This window comes from Notolepis coatsorum (assembly GCF_963971535.1).
Source record: "Notolepis coatsorum genome assembly, chromosome: 13".
NCBI classification, from domain to species: Eukaryota; Metazoa; Chordata; class Actinopteri; order Aulopiformes; family Paralepididae; genus Notolepis; species Notolepis coatsorum.
This window is the reverse complement of record NC_140177.1, coordinates 53,591,595-53,604,643: the sequence shown is the minus strand read 5'-3', so window position 1 is coordinate 53,604,643 and position 13,049 is coordinate 53,591,595. Positions and strand designations below refer to the sequence as shown.

Sequence of the window (13,049 nt, the reverse complement as noted above, 5' to 3'; positions counted from 1 at the left end):
TCTCTGGTAAACAAGAATACCCTGAAGACTCTGGCAGGAGCACTCATTCAGGGGTACTACGACTATGCTTGCACCTCATGGTACCAAAGCACCTCAAAGGCGCTAAAAACAAAATTACAAACATCTCAAAACAAACTGGTCAGACTACTGCTTGACCTTACTCCTAGAACCCACCTCACCCCTGCCCACTTTGACAACCTAGGATGGCTTAGAGTAGACGACAGAGTACAGCAACTTGCAATGGGCCTGGTCTACAAGATACACTACACGACCAAGGTACCCATGTACATGTCAAAATACTTCCCAAAGGTCAGTGAATACCACGATCACAACACCAGAGGGAGCTCCACAAATCATGTTAAACCCAGATTCGGCTCGTGGGGAGCTCCAGTAGCTCACCACGTACCGCGAGTGCTATTTCAGCGCCGTGGACAACCGCGCTCGCGCGGATCTGGGGCTGAGCGCGTTCGAATCCCGGACGGCAGCCGTGCCTTTCCCAGAGTGTCTACCCCCCCATCTGAACCCTTTCAGCCTGCTTCTGTCGGTCGAACTTGACCAAGTATGAATGAGAAGAAAAAGCGATAAACGCTAAAAGAACCAGGTGACTGGTCAAAAAGTTTAAAAAAAAAAAAAACAGATTCGGCTCAAATAAGGGACTAAACACGTTTCGCAATTATGCCACATCAATGTGGAACGCCCTACCCAAAGCTGTAAAGGAATGTGGATCACTACCCACTTTCAAAACCTCTCTCAAGGGACACCTACGGGAGACTGCAATTCAACACTGGCCCCTGTAAATATCCTAACCCAACCCCCTCCAATGTACAGTAATTTACCTAGTATGGTTTTGTCAATAGTCCAATGTACAATTTTGTTTGTTTGTACAGTGTCTCCCCCCCCCCCCTCAATGTACAGTTTTGCTTGTATATACAGTGTGCCCCCCCCCCCCCCCAACCACCTCCAATGTAGATTACCCAGTATGGTTGTCAATATCCCAGTGTACCCAACCCCCCCCCCCCCACCCAACCTCCTCCAATGTACAGTTTCTACGTCAAATGTATATACTCCCTTTTCCTGACTCCTTCTGTATCACAAACAGTACTGTATTTGCAAATCTGGTATGTCATAAATGTATAGATGTAGCAGTACTGACTATCTGTATGTCATGTATGTCATATATGTCCTGATGAATTGAAAATGGGGGACCCTGATGTAAACAAGACGAAAGTCTTTCTCTGGTCTGCATCCCCTTAACAATTGTGTGTATTGAGCTGTACTGTATTGTACCCATTCTGCAATCTGTTAATAAAGTTTTCAATCAATCAATCAATCAAACCTCAGCTGTTGTTACCATTTCTAGTTTGAAATCGTCTTTGCGGACCCCTAGGTTATTGTAGTAGGCTGCTATAATGTGTTCTACCCCAAAGTGCCCTGAGTGGGAGGGTAGTTTATTTACCAGTGTTGTGGCTATGTTTGTGAAGAAAATGTTTAAGTAATTGGCCACATCCAGCTTGTCTGTGATGCGCGTGTTGTCCGTCTTTATGTTTGAAAATCTGGTTTTAATTTTTTTTTTTACTGCAGCCTAGTTGAGTAATTTCCCAAGTTCACTGGGGTTTATTTTTGTTTTCCTCAGTTTTGTCATTGATGAAATTATTTTTTGCAGTTTTGATCATGGAGTTTACTTCATTTCTAAGTCTGTTTCTTTGCAGTTTGAGTTCAGTCACGTGGTCTTGGAGTTCACTGCTCGAGCTTGCAGCATCATGCTGAGGATGATTACTTTTTATTGTATTTCACTTCAAATTGTGAAATTAAATGTATTCAATTATAATTATTATTTAATTTCTCCCGAAATGCGGTAACAGTTGCGAGGTCTATAGTCCATGGTTCCACAGCAAATTGTCCCATCGGAGGTAAATAGAAGACGTACTCTACTACTTCCTGTTTTGATTGTCTCTCGCTCTGTTATCAGGTAGCTATGGTATTTCTTTCGCTGGAAGACAGCGATAACCTGTCCACGATGAACCGCCATTTCTTCATACAAAGGTAGATCCTATAACAAGAAGCGCAATCTTCTGCACGTCGTTGGACTTTATATAGCAACATACCAGTTCGTCCTAAAACTTGTCAGCGACATGGCACTGAGCTCCGGCGGCTGGGCTCCAGCCCCGGTGCCTGCCCCGTCCCAAGCTATGCTGCATGGGCCTACGCTGGCAAGCTGCAACACTGTTCTGATGTCGGTTCGGGTTTCAGTTTGCCATTCGGGAATTCGACCACTTTGTCTCCCCGGAGCGGGCAACGAGGCTCTTCGTCTGCAGCTGAGTATGGATCCCAGTCGGGCGGGAGAGTTTCGATTGGCGCTGCGAGACACAAGCGGAAGCCGCAGCGTGGTGAGAATGCCATCACACACATATGACACTTGTCAGCGAAACATGCTAGCTACCTGCTTTGAAAGTGATTGGAGGTTGTGTTAAGGATCACCTAACATAACGTAAATTGTAACCACATTAAGAGACGATCACCATTTTATCCAGATCACTTTCATTTTCTCGGGTTCAGATTTGTCATGGCCAGTGACATGGTAATTTAATTTGCTGGGGAAGAAGAGTACAGAGAGATATTACATACACATGATGCGTCTGCCTGGAAGATGGCCTTCCAGTGAAACGATAGGGTTGTCTAGTCTACATGTAAACAAGACGAAAGTCTTTCTCTGGTCTGCATCCCCTTAACAATTGTATGTACTGTACTGTACCCATTCTGCAATCTGTTAATACAGTTTTCAATCAATCAATCACATATTGAAATTTGATATCTGTGAATTCTGTAAATGTCCCTGTTGTCTCTCCCTTGCAGTTCATCGCTGAGTTTGACCTGCGCTCTGTGCAGTATGAGGTGAAGTCCCCTCGCTGTCATGAGATGCGTTTGGCCACTCCGCCTCATGACTGCATCCGCTTCAACTTCCGCTGCGACCGTGAGGCTGAAGAGTGGGCCACAGTGGTGATGTCTTCACTCAGAGAGGCACATAGAGGTGTGATGATCATATAATTTGTTAATTTCTCTACAAATATGCTTTGTCTGAACAGAAAGTTCACACTGGTTTGTTTTCTTTTTCTTTTCCTGGCAGTTGCGAATATTGCCACACACGATTTGGATGACAGAAGGCTCCACACGGCAGCAGCTATAGAGCAGTGGAGCTCAGCCTCTTTACCGCTCACTGGTGAGTACCTACCTTTTGCTCTTATTCTACCCGTCTTATCTATGTAGAGCATGGGCAAAAACGTTTATCGTCATGCCGTCCCTTTCTCTCAGAGGAGCTGTGCCTGGAGCTGGCCAGGGCTATTGAAGCAGGAGACACCCAGTCTGCTTCACAGCACGCCTCCTCTCTCGCTCGACAGAAGGCAGCGCTGACCATTCAACTTTCTGAAAAGAGTTACGCAGAGGGAGAGATTAGGTGAGAAAGAAGCCAATATACCTTTCCAGTTTGTGTTAAACCTGCAGTAGGTAATCTCTTCTTAATAATGAAACACAGAAATCCCTAAGGATAAGCGCTCAATGAAGAAGTCCGAGCCCATTGCCAAAAGAGTCTAACATGCCTATAAACAGTTATACTATGGAACTACAAACTAAGCATGTAGAACATGATCTATAAACAGTTATACTATGGAACTATAAACTAAGCATCTAGAACATGTTCTATAAACAGTTATTATATGGAACTATAAACTTAAGTATGTAGAACATGGTCTATAAACAGTTATACTATGGAATTAAGCATGTAGAACATGGTCTATAAACAGTTATACTATGGAATTAAGCATTGTAGAACATGGTCTATAAACAGTTATACTATGGAATTAAGCATGTAGAACATGGTCTATGTAAGGGATAATGTATACGCAGTGAAGGTCAATTATTTTGCGACAATGACCGAGTATAGCTATACATTATCCCGCTTATTACAGGGCTAACTTACTAACAATATACCTAATTCATTTTACACCATCGACAAGACGAGATCAAATGCAGACGCAGTTCTGTTGCTCCTCTGTCATCGCCGGCAGGTGTGTGGACTTTATTGCACCTGATGTAGTGCAGCTGTGCATAATGGTAAAGCTTAGCTTTCGTGACTGCGATCAAAATGCTTGCTTGTTATTGGTCAATAACGCTCTGTTGCCCCTAACAGCGGTCATTATTGCGCGTTGCCCGTAGCAGCGGTGAATTATCGAGAAATAATTGACCGCTGTTAGGGGCAACCAAGCGCTATTGACCAATCACAATCAAGCATTTTGGCGAATGTTAAAACGCCATGTAATAAAAACAGTTATACTATGGAATTAAGCATGTAGAACATGGTCTATAAACAGTTATACTATAGAACTACAAACTAAGTATGTAAAACTTGGTCTATAAACAGTTATACTATAGAACTATAAACGAAGTATGTAAAACATGATCTATAAACAGTTATACTATAGAACTATAAACTGAGCATGTATATTAGAACATGGTCTATAAACAGTTATACTATGGAACTATAAACTAAACATGTAGAACATGGCCCACAATGCCATGGGGGGGGGGTAGAGCTTCCTCATTACATCCTTAAATAAATACACAATCATTATAGGCAGCAGTTTTTATTTATTTATTTATTATAATTTTACAAAATAGTTACTCAAGTCAAGTCAAGAGTTTTATTTGTCATGGCATACGAGTATACAATGAAATGCGGGTGGTCTTGCCCGCAACAATGTGCATAATACAATAGTAATAACATATAATAGAATCCAATAGAACGACATTGTGCAATAAAACAAGTAAACAGAGTAGGGCATATCGGTATATGTACATACCGTACTTTTCGGACTATAAGCCGCGGCTTTTTCCCCAATTTTTCGACCCTATGTGACTCGACGTGACCAAACCCGAAAATGTTAAAATCAAAATATTGCTTTTTTGACTGCATTGAAATGTTATTTATCTGTTCCCTTATTTGCTAAACTTAATACAACTTGTAAATGAGTTCATTCTTGTTATTTGTCTGACAGTATTGTGTCCCAATGCTAATTACATATGGTAATTAAACATTAAAACACCTGCGGCTTATAGTCCAGTGCGGCTTATATATGTACACATCATTCAATTTAGCTGCTGCGGCTTATAGTCAGGTGCGGCTTATAGTGCGAAAAGTACAGAGCATGGTAGGACATGCTAGGTCCTGCGGTAGTGCAATACACTGTTAGCTACGGATGAGGCACTGGGTCTTTATGTACATGCTATACATATTACTGTAGAAAGAACAGCATTCTCTGAAGCACGTTTGCACTTTGCACAATGTTGAAGGTATTTTGAACCAGTAGGTGGGACTAGTGGAATGTGACTTATGCGGTCTACGGTCGGACACAAGAACAGGACAAGAACAGGAGAGATTCTTTGTCAAAAAAGGACATGTTTGTGGGCATTTGAGCACAATCTGTTGTCACCCGCCCCCTCGCACAGTACAGTACCCAGACGGCAGTTACGGTCTGGACAGCTCTCAGTTTATGAGCCTAGAAAGGGTTCCTATTCACAGAATGGCTTTCTGTCTACAGCCTGCCGGCTGTGGAACTCTCTGCCCAGGGCCATCCAAAACTCCCCCACTATTGCTGTCTTCAAGAGGGGTGTGAAGCGACATCTGCAACAATAGGTTGCAGTGGGTGCTTGGCCACCACTCTTGAAGAACAGGAACATGACATGCTGTAATGAGGCTCTTTCAGAAAATTGTGTTGTCTATTTTATCTACTTGTTGTATTTATCTTATCTTCTCAACTCTTTCTTTGTGATTTATTGTATTCTTCTTGGGACCATGTTGGAAACAAGTCGACAGACTTTCACATGTTATCCTTGTACCCCTTGTTTTTATACTTTTGTATAAATTGTATGTACTAAATAAAAATCAAATCAAATCAATCTACCCATAGCAAGAGGAACTTGTGCTTATACGGTGTCCTGTCTGTCCTTCAGTTTATCTGTGGCTGTGGAGGACGTCTCTTCATCCTGCTGTATGACAGTCAAGATCTTCCCCCACATGACTGTAGCAACGCTCAAGCAACAGGTTAGAAAATCTCATCTGTTACAAGTGTACTGTATTTTCAACCTAGGCCAAATCTTTCTATAATTTGGCATCATATTCGATGGATTATTACAAACCATCTTGTCAATAGTGCTGTTTGTTTTGTTGATGTTGTTAAAAGTATCACTTTGGTTATTTTCAACATAGATTATATTTTCCCATCATATGGCAGCATACCAATAGACTCTGACCAAAACCTCATCAATTGGAACCATTTGTGAGTTAGTTGTGTTTTCTGGACGCTTGAGTTTTGATTTTATTTTATTACCGATCCCCATTAGCTGGTGCCATAGCAACCAGCTAGTCTTCCTGGGGTCCACACAAAAAAAACATACAAAAACAATTATTATTGCAAAACAAAATTATTAAAAGTCAGTACTCAACACACAATGCATAATGAAACTAACAATTAAGATGGCTAAAATTACATGCAAGCAAAAAAACAGAAAACAAAAAACAAAACTAAATACTTTACAGTACTATACAATTTAAGATTATTTTAAAAAGTGAATCTACTGTAAATGCAGCAGAGGTTTTGAGGCAGGTTATTCCAAAGAGTTAATGATCTACCAGGTTTTTGGACCTGGTAATTCAAGCTGCCCATTATTAAATTATTATAGGTCATTATTAAATACAGAGAAGAGCAAAGGTCCTAGGCAACTTCCTTGCGGAACGCCACACTCTAGACCTCTGCTACTGGACAGGCTGCCATTTAGATACACCTTCTGTGATCTAGAGGACAAATAACTTAGTATCCACTTTAAAGCAGAAGAGTTAAAACCATAACATTTAAGTTTCTCAACCAGTAGAGAATGGTCCAGCACATAAAATGCAGCACTAAAATCTAACAGCACAGCTCCCACCAGCATAGATAGCTTTAAGCCAGTCATCAGTCATCTGTATCAAAGCAGTAGAAGTAGAGTGACCAGCTCTATAGGCATGTTCAGAATCTGTTGCAATCTTGTTTGAAACAAAATACTCTTGAATTTGTGAATGCATCAACTTTTCCATGATTTTGCTTAAGACAGGTAAACTACTTGGTCTAGAATTCCTCATTAAAAGCAGTTTTGGTATCCTTAGGTAAAGGAAACACCTTAGCCTCCTTCCACATCTTTGGACATAGGCCCACATCCAAACATCTATTCATAATATGACATATAGGAGATGCTATGATAGTATACCAGCAGTCATTCTCAGCACTTTACTATCCAGGTTATCTAGGCCTGCTAACTTGGTTGGTTGCTGCCCTCGTCTCAAGAACATAATCAAAACCTAGACACAATTAGGCTGCTTTTGAGGACAATCCAGCTGCCCTGATGGATTGAATTACAGCCAGAAAGGCTCAAGTGCTCAGAAACACAGCTCAAACTATAGTGGACCAAGTGACAATATTTCTGTCCCAATCGATCAGTATGATGTCTGATGATAGGGTCTAGGTTGAAACTAATTGGAATGATCCTTTTTAACAACTGAAACAAAGCAACAAGTACAGCATAGCACCAGTTGTTGTAACTTTCCCCTCCTTCTCTCTAAGATAAGATAAGATAAGATATTCCTTTATTGATCCCCTTGGCGAAATCCAGGAATCATAGCAGCATGGGGGAGGGGGGAGGGGAGGTAAAGGTATTAGAAGACATACAGGTACAGGTCACAGAATTATAGTACAGTGGAGAAGTAAAAATAGAATAAAAAGTAAAATATAATTAACTCATGCACATATGGGCAACAATGTGCAAGGTATGCCCTCTCAGTTATATTTGCCCTACAATAAATATAGTTACAATATATAATCTAAAAAAATGAAATGCTAAATATATGCTCTCTAAATGCTAAATAAATGCTAGTAAATAAATGCTCTCTACCACCCGTTGTCAGGTGTTTCTGGAGTATGGCTTCCACCCTCGTGTGCAGCGCTGGGTGATCGGGCAGTGCTTGTGTACTGAGCCGAGGTCTCTGGCCTCCTATGGGGTACAGAGGGACGGGGACACGGCGTACCTCTACCTGGTGTCCGCGCACCACGCCCGCGTCACCCGCCAGCTGTTCCAACAGGACCAGGAGAACGCCCTGCTCGCCCCGTCTCCACCCTCCAGCAACAGTCCTGCATCCCAGGACTGGCGGGGCTACAGCACCCTGCCATCTAGGCTCACTCACAACAGCCAGGGTGCGCTTGACACACATACACACTAATAGGGATAGGCCGAGAATCTAATCTAGGGGAGATATCGGTGTCAATTGATTCCAAATAATACATTTATTAGATTTATATTTTCATGTGATTTTTCATCTGTTTTCCATTGTTCTGGTGGGCTGTAGGGAGCACAGCAGCAGCAGGAGGAGGAGCAGCAGGAGGAGGAGCAGCAGGAGGAGGAGACAGAACTGGTGGGGATGAGATCAAAGACACCCTCAACCTGGAGGGTTTACAGCTCAACGACAAACCCAGCAAGGCCAGTAAAACACAGGTACGTCACCACCAGTCCTCTGCACGCTTCCAGTGAGATCTGTCCTGCATTCTGTATTCTGTATACTATATACAGGGGTGTAAAGTACTTGAGTAATTGTACTTTAACAATACTTAAGTACTGTTTTGGGGGATTTGTACTTTACTCGAGTATTATTAGGTTTCTATACTTGTACTTTTACTCAATTACATTTCAGAGGGAAAAAAACATGCTTTTTACTCCTTACATTTAAAATGCAGACCTACAAAGTACAAATCTCGCAGGTCCAACAATTTTAATTAGTATATTTGTTTCTCTGGCCGAACTAACGTTAACGTTATTAATCCTGCGGCCACACTTTATTTAAAAACAGCCAATCAAATCCCCATCAATGGAAAATTAACCCCGCCCATACCCATGCTGATTGGTCCTTGTGCAAGACTAGAAAGCAGGGATCTTTGATTAAACACCTGCTATCAGAAGAATAGACAGTCAGAGTGACAAGCTACAGAAGATGGCCACAAACGATAGTACGAGTGATGAAGAGGACGAAACAGTCGGCGTGAATGGACAAGACGAGCACCCATGGCCCTATCTCCATGAAAATGTTCTCTTTCACCTTCAAAAATTCATAAAATGAGAACTTGGCCCACGATGGAATGAGTTTGAGACCCCTGGTCTATCCCTTGCAATAAAAACAAGTTTTGACTTTTACTTTGAGTACTTAAGTACATTTAAAAGTGGAAACCTTTTGACTTTTACTCAAGTGTGTCTTTAGCATGTGGCAGGGCCTCAGAACAATGACAGATTACAAAGGCACCTCCCTCAAACTGAACAGTGACATCTCCTTAGCAAATTATCTCAATTCCTTCTATGCGAGGTTTGAGGCTGTGAATAAAAACACCAGCCTACAAACCACGGCAATGGGGGGGGGGGGGTCTGCTGATGGAGACTCAGTGTTCAGGGTAACAGAGCATGAGGTGAGACGGATCTTTAAAAAAGTGAATATCAGGAAGGCAGCAGGACCGGACGGCATCCCCGGCCGCGTCCTAAAAGTCTGTGCCGACCAACTGGCCCCGGTATTCACTGACATCTTCAACCTGTCCTTGGAACAGGCTGTCATCCCCACCTGTCTGAAGAAGTCCACCATCATCCCTGTACCCAAAAAATCTACGCCCGCTTGCCTCAACGACTACCGCCCTGTAGCCCTCACCTCCATAGCCATGAAGTGCTTTGAGAAGCTAGTGAAGGGCTACATCTGTTCCTCCCTCCCCATCAACCTGGACCCTCTGCAATTTGCATATCGCCCCAACAGGTCCACGGAGGACGCCATAGCCCATGTGCTGCACACAGCAGCATCACACCTGGACAAGAGGCAGGGGAACTATGTGAGAATGCTGTTCATCGACTACAGCTCAGCATTCAATACCATAGTCCCCTCCAAACTCATAGCCAAGCTCAGGGACCTGGGCTTGAACTATGACCTCTGCCAGTGGGTCTTGGACTTCCTGACGGGCAGACCCCAGGTGGTAAGAGCAGGCAACTGCACCTCCTCATCCATCACGCTCAACATAGGGGCCCCCCAGGGCTGTGTTCTGAGCCCCCTCCTCTACTCCCTGTACACACATGACTGCGTAGCACAGCGGAACAACAACACCATCATCAAATTTGCTGATGACACAGTAGTGGTGGGCCTGATCTCTGCCAACGACGAAAGGGCCTACCTGGAAGAGGTAGAGAATCTGTCACAGTGGTGTCAGGAGAACTGCCTCTCCCTGAACGTCAGCAAAACAAAAGAGATGATTGTGGACTTCAGGAGGTCGGGGGTCAAGGACTACAGCCCCCTCAGCATCGACGGGGCACCGGTTGAGAGAGTGAACAGTTTCAAGTACCTCGGAGCCCACATATCCGAGGATTTGACATGGACCACACACATTGACAGTGTTGTGAAGAAGGCACGACAACGCCTCTACTTCCTCAGGCGCCTAAGGAAGTTCCAAGTCAGTCAGAAGATCCTTAGGAACTTCTACTCATGTACAATAGAGAGCATCCTGACTGGCAACATCACCTCCTGGTTTGGGAATAGCACTGCACAAGACCGTAGCAGACTACAAAGAGTGACACGTTCAGCCGAACGCACAATTGGAGGGGGGCTTCCCACCCTCCAGAACATTTACAACAAGCGGTGCAAGGGGAAGGCTAAGAGAATTATTAAGGACTCGAGCCACCCGAACAACTGCCTCTTTGAACTGCTGCGGTCAGGCAAGCGATACTGGAGTCTTAAGGCGAGCACAGAAAGACTCAGAAGAAGCTTCTATCCCCAGGCCATCAGGCTGCTAAACGAACAATAAACACTATGCAACAACCATCAAATGCACACAGCACACACACACACCCACACGCACACACTCACTTAAACAAACAACACACTGCAGCACCCACTCTCCACACTTTAGATCACACAAACACACTTTATATTTATTGATAAAGGATTTGCACTACAACTCGTACACCTACTGTAAATTGTACCTAAATTGCACCTCATCCCATTTCTGCCTTGCACTATATAGTATTGTATATTAGTACACTGCACAGTATTGTATATTATAAGGTAACTCCGTTACGTCTATTCTGCATCGAACATTGTACATATGTCTATACTGAACACTGTGACCTCATTTTTTTTACTTCTAATTTACATGCTATACTATGTTATTTTATTTCATACTTATCTTGTCTTGCACAGTCTCTGGAGCGTAACAGTAAGAAGCATTTTGTATAAAAGTATTCTGTACTTCTGTATGACAACTATTAAAGAAACTTGAAATTTGAGCCAGATACTCTGACTTTTACTTGAGTAAGATTTTGAGACGGTACCCTTACTTTCACTTAAGTATAATTTCTGGGTATTTTTTACACCCCTGACTGTATACTGCATACTCAACTCCTTGTCCACTTTCACCTCCTCTGCAGACAGAATGGGCTTGTCCCTCATGCACTTTCATCAACAAGCCGTCGCGCCCCGGCTGTGAGATCTGCGCCGCAGCCCGACCTGACACACGCAAGCAGGGCCGCATCCAGCAGGTATGCCGGCGGCTATCTCGTCACGACAATCTTTTGTTGTCAGATAATGATTTAGTGCAGAATTCCATCGCTTGCTAGTTGCTATACAATGGGAGATGGGAGATAACCATGAGTAGAATAGTCATACGTATACATTCTGTCATCGTGCTAATGCCTAGTGAATTTAAATAGTGGTAAAATTAACTCTTGTTTTTCATTTTGTAACTCAGAACTACTGTAATAGAATATGCATAATGGTGCTTTTCAATACTTCTCTCTTTCTCTCACTCTCATATAGGAGAAAGGACGTAGAGAGGATCAGGGAGAGCCTGGTTTAACAAGCAGCTGACTGCCCAGCAACAGCACAATCTGGATGCCAACACACACTCTCACAAACACACACTCTCATACATACATCCGAGACGCCTAACTTGCTTTGGGTTTTTAACTCGACATGATTACTGACGGCACACTCTACTCACACATCCAAACTTTCAAGTCAAGTGCACTGAGGGGTCCTGCTGGCTTGCTGGCTGTCTGATGGAGACTAGAGCTGTGAGGACACTGTAGCATGACACCCGACTCCACAGGCAGAGGCTCGGACACGGAACTACAGGCAAAGAGCATCAACTTGTCTTTATGGACATGATTGTTTAAAAAAGAAAAAAAACGTTGCCTCCGGGGTGGTCTTCTCCATTATTTATTTTAAGGGGGGGGGGGGGGTATGGAGGTTGTGAGGTGGTGCATCCAGGGCGGACAAATCCAATATTTATTTTACAAGGGAGTGGCGAGTCCCACCGGCCCTGCATATTTCATCACGCGTGAAGATAAAGAGAATGTCATACTTTCAGATTCTGCCAACTGTGAAGGGGGAGAGGTTGTACAATGGTACAATACCTGGTTCTGTTTGCGTGTTATCGGTTGGTGCCAAGTGGTTTTGAAAGACGAGGCCATGGTCGCTAAAGAGACACTCTGCTGCATTTACAGGGTTTTAAAGTGCTTTTATTTTTTATAACATTGTATTAAGTGTATTATTTTATATCCGGACACATGGAGTAATTGATGTTCATCCATCTTCAGCCCTCATCATTTACTGAGCTGCAATAGTGACGGAATGTTTTCTGTAAAATGTGGTTAGCTTAATAAACATAACAAGTCATGTTTCGGCTGTTTCTACGCTCTTGTAAAATGTATGTTGGTGTATGAAGTGTGTTCTGGTTTTTAAACCACAGCCCAAATAATATTTTCCCATGGTGTTATGAGATGTCTGGTGTCATGGTTGACCCATCTCAAAACCCTGCCCTCTTTTCTTGATCCTCCAATCACAACTGTTGGTTTGGAGAATGTTGTTTTGGAGAACTGTTGGAGAATCAAGAAAAGAGGGCAGGCTTGGAGCTTCTCCTAGAAGCTGCCATGAAAACACATAGTTTGCTCCT

General features: G+C 43.1%; 1 protein-coding gene across 1 annotated transcript; it reads left to right on the top strand.

Annotated features, from left to right (window-relative positions):
- Nucleotides 1-1,958: 1,958 nt before the first annotated feature.
- Nucleotides 1,959-12,777, top strand: sharpin (SHANK-associated RH domain interacting protein). The gene is made up of 9 exons (XM_084327493.1): nt 1,959-2,387; nt 2,854-3,028; nt 3,125-3,217; nt 3,310-3,451; nt 6,004-6,094; nt 7,988-8,273; nt 8,426-8,571; nt 11,524-11,634; nt 11,912-12,777. The coding sequence occupies exons 1-9, from the start codon at nt 2,133-2,135 to the stop codon at nt 11,960-11,962; spliced, it is 1,350 nt and encodes a 449-aa protein (XP_084183619.1). The 5' UTR covers nt 1,959-2,132; the 3' UTR covers nt 11,963-12,777.
- Nucleotides 12,778-13,049: the final 272 nt, after the last annotated feature.

Coding starts and splice junctions, on each gene's coding strand:
- sharpin (XM_084327493.1), top strand. CDS start 2,133: ATGGCACTGAGCTCCGGCGGCTGGGCTCCAGCCCCGGTGCCTGCCCCG. Junction 3,218..3,309: donor AGCCTCTTTACCGCTCACTG/GTGAGTACCTAC, acceptor CCTTTCTCTCAG/AGGAGCTGTGCCTGGAGCTG. Junction 8,274..8,425: donor GCTCACTCACAACAGCCAGG/GTGCGCTTGACA, acceptor GGTGGGCTGTAG/GGAGCACAGCAGCAGCAGGA.